The following is a 15,722-nucleotide window of genomic DNA, read 5'->3' as shown; positions in this document are numbered from 1 at the left end:
TCAACGACACGGTGCTGGTGCACATCTGGACAGGTTTGCCACCAAAGCAGACTTGTCTTAGTTTACCAACAAGGTTGTTGTTGATGTCGACCCATGTGAATTTGTGATTTTCGAAGATAAAACTGGCAAACTGAAAACGTCAAACGTAGACATTCAAGATATCATTGTTAAGTTGAAAGGCTCTGTTGCAAAACAAAAACCCTGGCAGAGCTCTCTGAAAATGGTGGAATCAGCGAAACTAGCGTGTCAGGTTGCCTTTATCAAGGACTATGTCGATACTTGCAATACTGCAGCAAGACAATATATAATTAATCAAATCGTTAGCTTGCCTGCATCACCACTGGTAGTACTTTTCTTTAGCGTAATAAGGGAATATTAAAAAAAGAAGGAGAGGAAACACTAACCCCATAACCTTAGCAGATGGTCGACTTATTGTTCTTCCTGATACAAGTGGTTTTGATAGACTTAAACCACACATTTTAAGGTTGCGAGAGTCTAGATTCTAAAACATTCATATTTATCATAACTTGAAGAAAAGGCACCTATGGCCGAATGGGAACGTGGATAAATGATAAGAGGTATCCTGATCTTGTTCAGTTAATACCTTTCCCGTAATGAATTTGTTTCTGTGCTGTAACTCGTCGTTGACCTGTTCGATTTGACAACTGCCTGTAGGTATGCTCACAACATTCCAGTCTGGTGTTTCATAAGGCTTACTTTTGTATGTGAATGCCAGTTAATTATTTGCTTTCAATCCACCGAACGACTTTACTCCGATATTTGGCCAGCTGTAATATACTCTTAATTGTCCTAGCGCTATTTCTCTTTCCCGAATGATGGTAGGAAAGGTAACCTCCAACTCTTGATTGGTTGAGCTTGCTGATATATTCGTGGTTGTAGGTGTTATCGTATTAGCGACAATTCGTTCTGGTAGTGTGCAGCGCGATCTGTCATTATTATTCCCCCCCCCCTTTACCTAGTGGTTAGAGCGTCCGCCTCGGATGCGGGAGGTCGTGGGTTCGATCCCCAGCCGAGTCATACAAAAGACTTACAAAAATGGTACTAACAGCTGGCTCGCTTGGCGCTCAGCATTAAGAGGTTAGTGTAAGGACTGGTCGGCCTGGTGTCAGGATAATGTGACTGGGTGGGACATCATGCTACATGTTTGCGGCATGATGCCCCAGTGCTAGACATCGCTATAAACTGCGACATTGCAGACATCGTAGTGAAATGACTGAAAAATTGTTAAAGCTACGTTACAAAACTAAATCACACACACACACACACACACACACACACACACACGTTTAATTTAAACCAGGGATTCAAATGTATGTTTATATCATCCTTGGTTCCCCTGTCCCTGACAAAGACTGTGTCAGGGGCAGGTCTGTCGCTTCATATTAAATAGTTATTGCTGAGAATTCTTGATCCGATATTACTCCGTCGTTGAGCCCTGATGCTACCAACTTGTATAAGCTGGCATGTGCATTTGTTTTCGCCGACAGCAGCGTTGTATATTCATGTAATTTATCAACCGCACACGACGATAGTTTTTTTAACACTGATATCGAGAATACCAGGAGTGCAGGTTATGACGGCATAATCGATTCCTATCGCTTGTGCTATCACGTACGTGGATGATAATGTACCGAATATCGTCACTGTTTCAGCGACCAAATCGGGTGAAGCATATACAATCATGTCAGTAACAACGATACGTCTACTGTTTTTTTTTTTTTTTTTTTTTTTTTTTTTGTTTTACTGTATATCTATCAACGACAATTTTCAGGTGGGTCTGCCACAAACATTGTTGCTTGTATCTGAAACGTTGAACGGCAATCCCTTGTCACCTGACATAGTCGGGAACAAGGGGATCAGCGATCTTGCTCATTATGTAGAGTGCTAACAGTCTGAGTAGATGGTATTTTGGCGACGAATTCAGGACACTAATAGTACAACACAACCAAGCCTTTTTCTTCTGGTTCCACCTCGAATGTTTCCTGTTTGTTTTGCTCTAATATCACTAGCACAGATCCAGAAGATCCGTTAAACTGATAACACAGTGTAATTATGGTAGATATTGTAAATGTTGTAAATCCGAGTACTGTGAACCTGTACACACCGGTAACCTCAGTGGTATGTTTAATGGAGTTACTGAGTAGAGTCCATAATGCTCCTCCAGACGTTACTGTATTTACAGTGTTGATTGGGGTTGTACGATGAACTACACCATCGTAATCTTTTTGATGTCAGAGAGCTTAACGTTGACGACTCTTTGCCTTCCAATGAAATCATCAGCGATTCTATTTGTTTTTGCGAAAATCCAAAAACATGTTTACACGATTAGCGTGTTCAGATCTGAACGAGATCAGTAGTTCATCATTGATTGTAACTAACGAGGTCATCATTGGTGTGATGCTGTTGTCCACATTTCTTCGTTGCAGCGTCATCGTCTATGTGTGGTTCTTGTAGAGAAGTAATTTTATTACTAGCCAGATATTGTATCACCAGCTCTTTTGACAAAACTAGTAATCTCTCATATCAGTGTTAGAAATGATTCCTCTGAGTTTTCAATTTTACCGGTTTTAGTAAATACCACTAAGTTATCTCTGATCGCGCCTGGAACTCTCAGAATAATATATGTCAATGTGGTATTGCTCGTCTTTAACCGTCCTTGATTATCCTGAAGAAAAAAAATACAACCTCATTTTTGTCCACATCGGCGAGACGCAAAAGATTAGCGAGTTCATCTTTGACCTCGTCATGGGTTGTATATTTTGATAAGTTGCCCAGGGGCTTGCCTTTAGCAGATCTGCCGTAAATATCTACCATTGTGTATTACACTAAGACCTGTTTAGAACGACGAGCGGTCTACTCGTGCACGACTTTTATGAGGTGGTGCCCCTGATGATGTCAATGACCTTGACACAACGAGTACTTCACAGTAACATATTGCTGGATCCGTTATTGTCTGTGTTGGTAATGTTGAATACCATATCGGAGTGCTATGCATTTTACTGCTGATATATTTTAAAATTATTTTGGTGGCGCCAACCCATAAAACTAAAAATAAACAACTCCCCGTTGGTCAACCGCACATGCAACCCAATGAGTACCTGGACCAGAACTTCCATCGAGATTAATTATGCCTGTTTCAACATGGTTTGGTTGTTTTGGTAATTGATCACACATAAAAACAGCTCTGAAGTTTTCATATTTAATTTCTTAGCAGTATCAAATAAATGAAAATTGGACATAGGAAGCTCGAAACGCACTCTTTTAGCGAACTGTCCCGGGCAGTCTCAGAACTCGACCATACCACGAATGAGGGGTTCCTGGTAGTCGTAGACCCGCCCCTTTTTGGAAGTCTTGAGTCCGTGTGCTATACCTTTCTTCAGTGCCATTACGGCAGCAATTTCAACAGCACCATATTCAGCTGCTTTTGCAACAGCTGGGGCTTTAACGTCTATCAACGCTGGTATAGCTGCAAGAAGTGAAAATATACCACCCGCCTTTGCTGTGTCCTTAATGGCACTGCAGACAGATCAAGTCTAACACCGGTCTTTGTTTTCTTGGCGTTTCTGAAGTGCCTGAGTTGACGTTCTGCCAGTGATATGTTTTTTTTTTTGTTTTTTTTTTTTTGTTTTTTTTTTTGGGGGGGAGGGTCTTGCAACTCTGGGGATTTCAGAGATATATTTATTCCAGAAATCTTTTTTACTGCTAAGTGTAGCTTTTTAATATGACCAGGTGTCAGAGTAACATTAACGTGATGATATGACATTATAACATCATGGGAGATTTAATTACTGATCGGATCGGATTGCATTGTTTGATTCGATTACGATGGATTCGCTAACGAATCTAGTTACGTATTTCCCACTGGCGCATCAATGGCTCTCATTCGTCAACCAACGCCTTCAAGTAGCATTGTTTTACCTTACAGCATAACAGCGATTGCTTTGTAACCACCAGTTGGCGCAGGACCAACAGTAGCTCGCATGTGTGCGTCAATAACTGACAAACCAGAATCAACATTCTGATCACGTCCAATGAATTTCAACAAATTATGATACGCCCATGCTACGTTATTTTGGTCGAAATTTAGTATTATATCTTCGGATGGTTCTTGATGTCCATTTAACCGCAGCGAAATTGTAGACGCCGCTAATATATCAAACATTATTTGGTTTGCTGTATGGTCGTTATACCTGGTGGCAAGCTGAAATGCCACGAATATGTGTCTTGGTGCTGAAAATGTTCCTGCTGTGCCCGGAGCTGTGTCTGTGGTCATTGTCAGCCACGACAGTATTGATTTGCCGCGGGAGTCCATGAAAAAGAGCAGCCGTTGTTCTTCTGTCAACGACGGAGTTATCGTTGGCATCAATATCGCTAGTTTTGTTAGTGTTACTTAACAGCACCACCCTAAGCACCTCAGCGGCACACCAGATAGCATCGTTGTCCGTGATCTTTGGAACCAGCGCTACTGTGTGCTTGACTCCGAATATAACTTTTCTGACATGTCTGCAGAATCCGAAGGTTTGTGTCAGTGGTATCACACATGCAAATCCACCATCATCGTTAACCCGAGATGGTCGGGTTGCGACTCCCATGTTGAATTCTAGATTAGTACTTTGCAGTCTTGCATAATAAGCTGCGGGTTGCATTATCTTTCCGGCTGATTGTGGATCAATTCCGCTAGCCGGGGTTATTTGTACCATGAGATACTGCCTATCGCCAGGATGGTCAGTAATGTCCTTTCGCGAACATCAAGGATGGGCCGTCGGACCGTGAATAGTCATCGCTGTATCGGGCCTGTCCGATAATTGTTGTAGTCACATCAACGTTATCGAGGCATTTTTTTATTTTTCTACCATCAATGATATATCTGGCACTGTCAAATAACGCCGTAATACCATTATATAAAAAAATCCACACCGTTCATTTGCTGAGTATGCGGTATCATCATCCTTCACAAGTGTACCGTGAACTTCAGTAAATGCCTCGGCGGGCAATATATATCTTGATGTATCCTGGACTTGTAGTTCGATTCGACTACACTGATTTTGGTTCTCGTACTTCATACGAATAATATTGATAAACGTGCACAGTCTCATCCTTGAGGACCGTGCATCCATGTCAAATGCAGGATGATACACGTTTGAACATTCGTTTTATATTTACTCTTGTCTACCATGATGCACCATCATCTCTAGAGATGGCGACTACGAGATAACCCACTACCCGCTACCAGATTAGCGGTTTTATTTCGAGCTTCTTCACCGGATAATTCCTTCAAACGTTCACTTGCAGCTTGATATATTATTTTACTAACATTTGCTGGTATCACTTCAGTACTGGGCAATTTTGCTGGCTGTGGTTTTCGTCGTATTAATCGTGCTATTCTATCCTTGATTGCTGAGAATGCTTTACTAGCATCATCACCCCACAGTGCCAATACCTTTATCACGAATAACGTCAATAGCTTTCATTTCTAATTGCTTTACAATTGGGATCGTCTTTGGGGCTACAGTTCTGAATAGACCCTGAACAACATCACCGAGTTCATCTCCGTAGATAACTTTACATGTTCGTAATAGTGAATGTATCACCCTGACCATTGCAGGTCCACGCTGAGCATTATGTATGATCATATTATTTTCCTGTTACAGATCTAATTGTATACCGTCAGTCACTGCGGTAATCATCAAAGATGTCATCAATGACGGACCGATAAACATTAATGTCCATGATACCGCCTGTGACTAATCGCTGACAAATAGAAGCTGCCACATTGGTGATTTATGAGGAATTATTGCCGGCTCGTCTTCCACCGATTAGATTTTCTAGTCTACCAACATCGGCAAGGACGTTGCTGAGGCATGGGGTAATAAGACCACTTCCTCGAGTGACAAGACCACTTCCAAATGCTCATTCTTCCTCCTCTCCTGAGACTTTGTCTGCCCTGACCGCAGCTTTTCGTTTGGCAATTACAGCCCTTTATTGTACTCCTCTAGCTTTTTTTCCCTTTTGGCTCTTCATGTTGTCGATCCAGTTTTTGTTTCTTTCTTGTCTCGCTTCTTCAAGTCTGACTCTGTTCTTCTGTTCTTAATCTTTTCTTAACTTCTCTGCTAGTACTGCTTGCTCAACACGCTTATCTATTATTTGACTATGTTAAAATTCTCATCGTCGCGTTTGACTTGCGAAGTACCGGAAATAATGTAATATATATATACACTTGAAATCCTTAACATGGCAACTGGCACACTTGAAATCCTTAACATGGCAACTGGCACACTTGAAATCCTTAACATACTCAGGTTTCGCATATATTTCTTTTTCGTCAAATCCAAACGCAGCAACATCAAGTAATTGTTCTTTCTCATTGATAGCTGCAAGACCCTCCTCAGGATATTCATCTGCTAGATGAACTTTAAATGACACCCATTCTTCTTCTATAAACAGCGCCGGAATACTGGACGGGGAGATATTTATTAATTGTTGCTGTCGAGTTAATTTGTATGTACGAGATTCCACAGTTAGCGCATAATCGCTCGTTATTATTGTGTAATGATGATTTAATTACGTCACCTGACCTCTACTTTTTTTTTACCCCTACACCCTTGACAGAGTCAAGGCACACAACAGCGGGGCTGAGGATCAACAGTGGATGTCTCGAGTCGGTTAACGAGGACGTATTCAAATTTAACACACAAAAGTCAACAAAAATACGCTAACCCGGTTTGAGGTTTCTTTTATATTGATCGACTTTGGTGCCATTTTCATAGAAGGGGTTGATTTAAGAAATTGGACGCTCCCAAGATTTGCAGGATTCGCCCCTCCCCCAGCTGCTTGGTTACACCATTATGATAAAATATGAAATTATGTTTTCAAAGAACAGACTTCTATTAAGCATCATGAACATATATACTGCACATAAAGTTCTAAACAAGTTATTGTATAAACTACTTGCTTATCTCGTGTTCCTTGTTATCCATGATGTTTCGGCTTATATATGAGTAACACAAATCTATGTATTTTGTGCTCTATTGCTAAAAAGCATCCAATCAGCTTCTCTTGTTTTGTTTTTTTATGGATGATTGATCACTTGACCTAATATGTACTGAGTTTTAGTCTTTAGTGGTCAGTGATACAAACGAAACGTATGAACGAGATTTGATAAAACAGAACACATGATAGTTTATTAACATTTAATTTGTAAAATATTTTGTCTGTCAGTCGCGTCATTAGGGTTGGTGTCACCCACTGTGGTAACTCATTGTGTCACCCACATGGACCTCCTTCGTCCACAAAAATTCAAAAATTGTATAGAAAGTCATGTGCGGTAACTCGTCATGTCGCCCCCATGGACCTTGTTCCTGGACAAAAATTCAAAAAATGTATAAGTCATTTTTATTTCACCCCCTTTGGTGGTGTCACCAGGTGCAGTCCGCACACCCCGTACCCCGTAGTGACGCCCCTGATGTCTGTCACGTTATTTAAATAGCAAACACATGGCTAACTAACAGCTAGGAAAGGAAAGGAAATTTAAAGATAGCAACAGATCACAGTGACCGAATTTCTATAGAAATTGAGTGATAAACAAAAAACCAGCGGCTTGTCTGTATTTGCTGACGTTTAAACTCACATGCCACTGTTGCAGCTAAAATTATTACACTGCCTCTTTGTACAGCCCAGACATCACGTGCTTTGAAAATAATTTATGTCACGTCACTATTCAAGTGAATAACTCATCCAATAGAACGTATGTTCAGCAATCCCAGTCGGATCGGGTGTGTATACGGAGTAATGCTTACGCTACAGATATTTCAGGTAAGTCAATTTCCAGCTCACGTTTGGGGTCTGTATTAACTTACTGTAGACTTGGAAACTGGAGATAGGAAAAGCTAAATGACTGGTTCAGGATATTACAATAAGTGATCAACCATCAATTATAATATGTTGCTGATATTTTCTTTTCTGTCATGGACAATATCATGTTCATAAACTTCGCAACGGTTAACTTGCTTGTATCCAAATAATGTCGAACCAGTTTACCGGCACATTCATCATTTGCGATGTTGATGGTTCTTTGTATTAAACATGGGAGGCTCTATTAACTGGAAGTTGTTCTTTACATATTTTCATTTTCTTGGAAGATTTATTCCCCCATAATCTCAAACAGTTAAAATAATAAAGTATGAATTGTTTATAGTTGAGTATGGGAAGTCATAATCAAACTCTTCATTGTTTGACATTTCAGAGCAAACTTAGATTCTCGTTCGAATTATCCAAACACCATTTATTATAGCACAACTACCATTTGACGAGAATCTAAATCTAAGGTGCAGATTTAGATTTGTATGGTTCATACGAGGTCATAACTTGCACGTGACTTTGTGTGACATTTACCTTGCATGAAACGCCGTACGGATTCGGAATTTTCACCACCTAACAGCGTTTATCAGAATAATACACGATAAATAGCGTAATTTCTGATTGAATACTACCATGAAGGTTCATGCTTGATCCATGACTAAAATCAAGAGAATATATGCATAATGAAGCGTTGCGAATGTCCACTGGACTATGCTCCCTTTCGCAGACCAGTAGCAACAGGTAGTTCTAAGCGAATGATTCATCCTAGGTCTATAATACATTCACTATAATATATTCCAACAGGCAATTATTAAACGCGTCGTTGCATTTTAACTAGTTTCATTTATTGTTCAAAAGAAACTTATACCCCAGCAAAACAGAGTGGTTAGTCTGAGTTTCCTCTGACCCTTCTCACCCCATTTTTGATATTTGGACATTTATGTTGGGGTGCAGGGTCTGTAAACACTGACCCTACACCCCAGCATAAATATCCTAATATCAAAAATGGGGTGAAAAGGGTCAGAGGAAACTCGGACTATAGTGTGGTAAGATAGTCATACCTTGATTACGTTTGTGATTGTCTTTTCAGACACATTTCTAGAACTAATTATATTTAAATTTTATAATGAGATCGTTTAATATACATGTACCTTACACACAACTAGTCAAATACCAAATTTTAATATGTTGGACTGCTTGTTGGCTATTATACAGTACACCTTAATGTAACACATCCATATCAGTAATTTTGGTATGATTCTGTAACATCTGTGTACCAAACACTCAGGGAGTATTATCCAAAAGTGATCTTTATAAACATGTGGTCTTTATATAATGTAATATAGATAAATTAGCATTTGATTGGTGAATAAACAGGGTCTACCGAGCTTGTTCGTGTACAATGTCGGTCTCATTGTCTTTGGACGTTGTAGGAACAGCAGGTTGCGTGATACAAGGTCGGTCTCTTATGTCTTTGGACGTTGTAGGAAGAGCAGGTTGTAGCGTAAACATAGTTTACTGATTCGTCCTTTGAGCTAATTTGTCACGCCTTGTTGGTTTAGAGGACTGTGCGTGTAATGTTTAACAGAAAATCAGCATACATTGAACAGTGATGGCACACCTCGTTCCTGTCTGCATATACGTATCCCTAAATCCCAAATGAAGCTAGATAGACATGGCTTATGGGTTCTCGAACAGAGAAGTGGTCCGATGCGCATCTAGTTCTATTTCAGAGATTGTCTTTTCTTTCATCCTGTTCAAAGATACAATGTCATCGCTGCAACATTTCATCCATTTTTTTTAAAATTTCTCCCGTAATCTGACTGGTAATTGGGGCGCCACTGATGACTTTATGACAATTGCTCTCCCTTTTATCCTGTTCTCCACTGCTCTTTTGGGACTTTATAAAGTCCATGTCTGTCCACTCTTTGATGTTATCTTCCTATCTCTTCTTCTGTCTGCCTAATTTTCTCTTTCCTCTTACTGTGGACTGTATGATTATTTTTGGACAGACCAGATGTTCATGAGACGTTGCCAGATTATTTCGTTTCTTTTATTTCTTATATTGTTCTCAAAATTTTACAAACGGAGTAACATTTGTACGAGAGTGATGTCACTAGTATATCTAAAGACAATCCACCATCCACTGGAACTCTTTATCTCTGATCCTCTCAGAGAACAAAAGGGGTAATCACAGGAAGGCCACCTATCCGCCTATTGACAGTCTCACAGAGAATCTCACATCCACACCCTCACACGTTAACCAAATTGTTGAAGGGAGAAGAGTACGAACACTCACGCTTTACGTCCGCAGACCTACGCTTATAAACTGTAACACAGTGGGATTTAAAGTTTTGTTTTGAAATGCAAATATAGATAAGTGCATACGTACATACACCTATATAATAATACAAATCTATGGTCCTTAACTAAGTAACAGAAAAGAGCAACAAGCTTTGTAAAATTTAGCAAATTTATTTCCCTAAAAAAACAAAGCAAATCTTTTTTATATAAAAAATTACAGTAATACAGATTAAATCCCAAATAGTCCAAAAACGTTTATCACCAATCTTAATGAATAAAATTCTAATTAAATTCTGGTGGTATTACAAATAAGATGCAATGATGGTGTTGATGTGCCTGTAGTCTCGAATGTACTAATGTAACAGTTTCCTAAAGTGGGATGATCTTTCAACAGTTTTTGGGTGAATCACAATAATATAATCCAAGATATACTTGTTTGAATTCACATAATTCCAACAAAAAAAAGTTTTCTCCAGGAATATTGCTGAGCACTTTGTAAGTCCAGTTAATAATAATTTTAACAAATAATTCCAGCCTAAATCAAAATGCTGAACACAGCAAAAGACAGATTTTCTGTCAAAAGCTGTTAAAGCAAGAATGAAAAATTTATCATGTAAACAAGATTATAAAAGCGTTCTACTTAACATAGGTCACAATTAGACCACAAAAAACACAAAACAAAGCAAAACAAAACCCATTACTTAATGGAAACTTCCATTCTAGAAGTTTCTGTTGCTAAAATTATCTTATAGAATGACGTAAAGATCCAATAATCGAAACCAGGACAATATTATATGTGTATGCTTCTATTGATAATGACCCTAATATTGAACCCACACTCATAGGGAAATATCAGCAATGTATTATTTGTTTACAGAATAAAAACACCATTAGTGTCCCAAATCAGAAACATAGTGAACTTGATTTTGGATAAGGTCAAGTACAACATACAGTTATACGCAGCATATAATGAATTAAAGAAAACCCAACAAGCAATGTAGGTTACATATTCATAACAATACACAACCTTAAAAGAGAGCCCGTTTTGACACTATTGTGCAGTCTCATATTTCTAGAAAGCTGGGTGGCCCAGAAAAGGGTCTTTGTGATATCCCTGAGAAGCAACCAGGCTGGTGGTTTCAACTCAAGCAGCTATTTGTCAACTGGTTTCCACTTAATGGGTTCATGGATACGGACATACCAAACTGCTGATTAGCCTCACTCCCCCACTCCGCTACCTTTGGGATGAGAGGTTCTTGCTGTGGTGATGCTGTAGGTGACTAATGATGCTGCTGATGCTTAGACACCATCCATTGGTGGAATAGATCCAGCTCCTCGCCGAGTCGTTGCTTTTCTCTGTGATGCTTCTCCACCTGCAACTACTTCTATTCCTCCCGGACATTCTTTTAATTTTCTTTCTCGGAAGCGGGAGGTTGTGGGTTCGAACCCCTGGCCGAGTCTTACAAAAATGGTACTAACAGCTACCTCGCTTGGCGCTCAGCATTAAGAGGTTAGTGTTAGGACTGGTCGGCCTGGTGTCAGGATAATGTTGTTGTAGGGATTGACGCCATTTTTCAGCACACGATAGGCTATACATGGCGGCCAGTATTAATGGCGGAGGAAGAACCCGGGAAAACCCCAGAAAGAACTACCGACCCTAGAGAAACTACTGGCAAGCATTCTCAGATACCCACATTGGCCGAATCCGAGAATCGAACCCGCGCAGACGGAGGTGTGATGGCAGTGATCCGTAACGGAGAGCGCTTTAGCACTCGGCCACTCGGGGCCCATCAGGATAATGTGACTGGGTGGGACATCATGCTACATGTCTTCTTCTGGATGCCCCAGTGCTAGACATCACTATAAACTGCCACACTGCAGACATCGTAGCGATATGACTGATAAATTGCTGAAGCTACGTTAAAACTCCTATTTACACACACACACACACACACACTTTCTTTCTCTCCCTGCAATACATCCACTATTAATTCTTTGTCCATCCTGAAGTAGATTGTCCGTCGTTTAACGAAGCACATATTGAAATACATGTCCACATATTCCACGTGGTCACGGAGGTACTTCAACCTCTACAAGCCTCAGTCAATCGGGCTTCTGACACTCGAACTCATTCTTGTTGACTGGTAGAAGATGACTGCAAGACAGGGGAACACATCGCTTTGTATATTCATGAAAGATTGAGAAAAAATAATGAACATCCAAGAACAATAAATGTTATTCATCAAATAATAAGAAACGCACGATTTTTAAAAATAAAATCACCACTCTTTATTGCATCATTGCCAACAAAGAATAATGAAAGTGAATTACGACAGCCTATCATATTTCGGGTATAATAAATTCGTTCTAAAATTAATACAAACACATATTTAAATGAATGTTTGCGCCCAGCTGACAACGTTGGAATGTTAGACCCGTGCTGAAAGTATTGAAGATGGCTTTATCGTTCCGTGGAGTTAAACTACGTTGTTTAGCTATACCATTTGTTTCTAGAATTTTTTTAATCCAAAACGAGTCAGTAATTTGTCTCAATGAAATCCAGGGCTTCGTTAATGAACAAAATGCACACAATGATCTCACATTGTTCAATAGCGTCCAAACAGCATTTCTTCCATATTGTATGTGATATCATGTTGGATAGGGAAAACTTATCCACAGGTATTAGAATATTCAAAAATCGGCGTGTTGTAACATACTTAGAGGAAATGAAGAGACTGTGAATACTGTACAGACTACAGGTCCATGTTTTTGTGAGTACGTGCGCGTTCCAGAAGCTGTGCCTATTTTATTAAGAAAGTAGTTCTAGTCCTATTTTCGCACCCAAAAGATATGTCTGATTCGACAGACAAAACGACTGATTTTGTCAATTTCTTGACATCACATGCTATACCTACATGGATTTTTGATCAATGTCAGTGCGTAATTTTATTATATCGTCATCGCTGGCATAGAAACGCTCTTAACATGTTCTTGGGTCATTTTAATATGTGATTGGTTTTGTTATGGCTTTTTAATTTTATATTGAACACAATGCTACTCGTCAGTTTTCCTTTACAGCTCATTTTGTTTCTTCAAATAACATTCTTTATTCGATATATTTCTCAAGTTATTTTCTAGAAATCATTAGTGCAACAAAGAATTTTCACTTTCTGGAAACAGGAAATAAAGCTTGAAATTCTTTTTATATTTTCAATTCTTTTAATTTCTTGTAGAAAAAAGTCATGTAAATTTGTGTAACCTTCATGATTTTTTGTTTCTGTGTCTTGTCTCCGTTTTGCTTTTGCCTTTGAAAAAGACTCATTAAGAGTAAAAGCACTCAGGCTAGTTAGGAACTAGTTTTGCACTATTAGTTGTTGGTTTATTGCATTTATCTTAATCAGTCCCTAACACACGTGATCCCTCGATGCAGATCAAGTAGCATCATTTTTTTGGTGATGTGTGCTTGGCCGGTGTTTGCAGGCAAAGCAATGAGTGCCATTTACCAGCGGACAATGGTTTGAATCTCCGTAGAGTGCGAATGACAAATTCTCAAACCTGTAAGATAGTATTATTTGTTATAAATATTAATTCTGCCTACTATTATCAAGCATTCTCCTGTAGAATCCAGGGATAGCACTTGCCATTCTGTCTGGTGTATATTTACAATTCTCTATTATGAATCCTATATACCTTTAGTTATTTCATAGGAATCCGGAATGACTGGATATAACGATAATTAGATACTAGGTTTTCCTCCGAGTGTGTCTGCTACACACGAGTGCATATAACACCAATTAAGTAGTGGGCCCTGAGTGGCCGAGTGGTCTAGAGCGCACTCCGTTACGGACTACTGCCATCTCACCTCTGTCTGCCTGGGTTCGAGTCTCGGATTCGGCCAATGTGGGTATGTGAGAAAGCTTGCCAGTAGCTTCTCGTGGGTCGGTGGTTCTTTCCAGGGTTTTCAGGGTTCTTCCTCCACCATTAATACTGGCCGCCATGTATGGTCTATCGTGTGCTGAAAAATGGCGTTAAACCCTACAACAACAACAACAACAACCAATCAAGCAGCATAATGTTTTGGTGATGTGTGCCTGTTCGTGATGGAATATGGGTTGGTGTATGCAGGCAAGGTGATGGGTGCCGTTTACCCTTGAACATGGGCTTGACTCTTTGTAGAGTACAAATTAATAATTCTTTAACTTGTATGATAGTAGTGTGTGTGTGTGTGTGTGTGTGTGTGTGTGTGTGTGTGTGTGACAGTAACTGCTGAAATAACAGATTTACATCTTATATTTATCTTTTCAGTTATTATTCCAATGAGTCTACTAGGTTCCAAAATGGAGGTAAGTAAACTATTTCCAAATTTCTACTAGTTTTCTCTATTGCTTTGGTTTATAATAATAATAATAATAATAATAATAATAATAATAATGCTTTATTTATAGAAGGTGACTTATTAGCCAATGATTATTCTCCCATGAGGCCCGCTTAAGGAAAGTATAACAATGCACATTATATGAAAATATCAATAATATCTGTGTATTTTAACGTATTTAGTATTAAGATACTAAATTCCATTATCTTTTAGAAACACTTATATGCTCATGATATCTCCTCTTAAATACTATAATATTTTTAGCAGATTTTACATGTAGTGGAAGCTTTTCCACAGAACTGTACCAGAGTATTGGGAGCTCTTTTTGAATTGCTCTGTTCTTGGTTTTGGTGCTAGAAGGTTTCCATGTGATATTGATTTCAACTGATATTGTGCTGAAAAAGGTCTGAATAAGTCCTGAAGGTACTCTGGTGCAGTTTCATGCAGACATGTATATAAAATAACTGCCTTGTGAAAATCTTATCCTGTCATATATTGGGAACCATTTTAGTTCTGTAAACAATGCTTTTGAGGGATGATCAACAGATACTCCTAAAATTACGTGTGCTGCTCATTTCTGAAGTTCATAAATCCTTTCAAGCTCAGATTTAGCACAATTTCCCCAAAGTTGGAAGAATATATGACTTTTAGTATATATTCAGGTATCAGAAACTGGAGTGATAATTCTTATTTCTACAAGGAACTGTAGACTTCAACACTACAGATTGTAGCATACGTCATCGTCTTTCATCTTGGATTCTTCGTCGAGATTCGAACGTGAAATCAGTATAACATTTTGTTATTAGGACTACTAAAATTTAATTCCTGAATTATTTTTGGATCATTTTTGGATTTGATTCTATAAAACCGTAAGTTCATATTTTTTTTCTGTCATTTTTATAGAATTTTTCCAAGGAAATAAATTATTGTATTTTTTAAAAGCTCGTTGTTTTCACTCTTTTGTGTTACTGTTTATTCGGGCCTAAACAAGTGACATAAGATGAAGCATATGAAACCCATTCCCTCAGTAGTGAATGGGGCCACATTAGGGACAATGGGACTTTGCATTAAAAACACCCCTGGGCCACTTTAGGGACAATGGAAATTTAACATGGAGAAAAACGCTGGGCCACTTTAGGGACAATGGGAATTTAACATAGAGTTT

At 38.9% G+C, this 15,722-nt stretch overlaps 1 protein-coding gene across 1 annotated transcript in view; it reads left to right on the top strand.

Annotated features, from left to right (window-relative positions):
- Positions 1-7,685: 7,685 nt before the first annotated feature.
- Positions 7,686-15,722, top strand: part of LOC149786196 (glutamate carboxypeptidase 2-like) — a 158,837-nt gene continuing 150,800 nt past the window's right edge. Inside the window, exons 1-2 of the mRNA XM_089976552.1 lie at positions 7,686-7,833; positions 14,488-14,525. Of these exons, the coding sequence (XP_089832678.1) occupies positions 14,499-14,525 (27 nt within the window). The 5' untranslated portion in view covers positions 7,686-7,833; positions 14,488-14,498. The remainder of the gene's footprint in view (positions 7,834-14,487; positions 14,526-15,722) is intronic.

Source organism: Sinohyriopsis cumingii, chromosome 12 (genome assembly GCF_028554795.1).
Source record: "Sinohyriopsis cumingii isolate HCF-2022 chromosome 12, ASM2855479v2, whole genome shotgun sequence".
Taxonomy (NCBI): Eukaryota; Metazoa; Mollusca; class Bivalvia; order Unionida; family Unionidae; genus Sinohyriopsis; species Sinohyriopsis cumingii.
The sequence above is the reverse complement of the archived record's forward strand: the minus strand, read 5'-3'. Positions and strand labels throughout refer to the sequence as shown.